The sequence below is a fragment of the Alligator sinensis genome, unplaced genomic scaffold (assembly GCF_000455745.1).
Source record: "Alligator sinensis unplaced genomic scaffold, ASM45574v1 scaffold187_1, whole genome shotgun sequence".
Taxonomy (NCBI): domain Eukaryota; kingdom Metazoa; phylum Chordata; order Crocodylia; family Alligatoridae; genus Alligator; species Alligator sinensis.
The window spans coordinates 2,137,262-2,138,742 of NW_005841861.1; the positions used below are offsets into that span (position 1 = coordinate 2,137,262).

Genomic DNA, 1,481 nt, shown 5'->3' on the forward strand with positions numbered 1-1,481 from the left:
CTAAAATCCAGATCAAGCTGGATTACTGTCTGATGGCTGCTTGGACCCTGTTCTGAAGCAAGCTAGTGGTCACAATCCAGTTCTGAGAGGATATTATCACCTCGTATTATTAAGACACTGCAAATGACTTCTTCAGACAGTATCAATACAAATGTCAAGGATAACATGGAAATGCTACACATGCTTACGATCAGTTCTTTCATGTTGCTTTATTGAACATGAGATGTTATAACCATCCTGTATTACTCGTCCTATGAACAACTAGACTTGTTTCCAGAGTTATAAACCTTGAACCTTACATATATACAGAAAAATTGTGAAAACAGAGTTAAAAGCAAAATTCCTGCTTTCCCCATTTTCTTCCCAGTGCACACAAGCACATTTTGACTACAGTGTTAGATACTAAAACGGTCCTGAGAAAGGCCCCTAATGCTTTCCTATGGTCTACAGCCAAATCTGAGTTACGAGGTAACTCTTCAGGCAGTAAAATGAGAGTGACCAAGCAGCTACTGATGTGATGACCTTGAGTAACATTCACACTGCTAAGTGTGATCAAATGCATACTGAGCCCAGATTAGAGGCAAATCCATGGCTAGCACTCAAGGAAAGGCCTCTCGGTCCCTCCTGCACAGTAAAGTCTCTGACCCATTTACAGGAGCCGACAGCCAGGCAACAAGGGTTTGTAGACCAGGTCTCTCAACAAAGGCAGGGAAATTTACTAGCTGCACAGCATAAAAACCTGCATCTGGCTTCCATTATGTTTACAGGCCTCCTTCTCAAGCCAGTTCTCACTGTAGACAGAGCTGTCAAGTCAAGGTGCCAAGACGAGGCATCAGTCTACTCTCCTTTTTGTTCTGCAAACTTACCATGATCTGGATTTCAGGAGCTGTCCGGGGCCCTGCTGTATAATCCTCCTCCTTTCACAAAACCAGGGGGGAGAAATTGTAAGCACCTGCCTAGCACCACCTGGGGGATCGGCGCACATCCTGCTCACTAAGATGCAGAGAGTGTGCACTCAAGCTCTGCTCAGGCCAGACTTATGCTCTCTTCTACCAGAACTACCATCCCATCAGTCTGGCCTCTCCCACTACAACCAGGAGCACCAGTCAGATTAGCTTCATCATTTCTCACAGGACAGTTAAGTCAGGCTGTCTCCAGTGTCCCCCTAGGAGCGTTCAACCCCAGCCAGCAGACTGACCCCAGCTCTAGCACCATCCTCAGGCCGGTGTGGGTCACCACAGCTCCATGAGAGGCCGCACATCTGGAGCAGGGCCCGATACTGGCACATGGGCTGATCCTGGCATGCAGGGTCCCATCCAGCCCATGCCCCAACTCCTATCTGAGCCTTGCTGTCAGAAAGTTGAGCCCCACCACCTGTCGCCCAGCCCCATGTACGGGACACGGCTTCCCTTCCCCACCGACAGCCAGGCAAGCCCCGGAGGGGCTGACGGCGGGCCGGGCGGCCCCGGGGGCACGGCCAC

The 1,481-nt window shown here is 50.0% G+C and overlaps 1 protein-coding gene across 4 annotated transcripts in view; it reads right to left on the minus strand.

The window, feature by feature from the left end:
• Positions 1–1,424, minus strand: part of SLC25A36 (solute carrier family 25 member 36) — a 42,691-nt gene extending 41,267 nt beyond the window's left edge. For 2 of the 4 annotated variants that reach the window (XR_003096262.1, XM_025215682.1), the window contains exons 1-2: positions 1,199–1,424; positions 867–917 (exon numbers count right to left, since the gene is read on the minus strand). Coding sequence is in view for 1 of the 4 variants with exons in the window: in XM_025215694.1 (XP_025071479.1) it covers positions 1,199–1,215 (17 nt within the window). In the remaining 3 variants the exon portion in view is untranslated. The other 2 variants (XM_025215694.1, XM_025215686.1) reach the window with 2 other exon arrangements.
• Between the last annotated feature and the right edge of the window lie 57 nt (positions 1,425–1,481).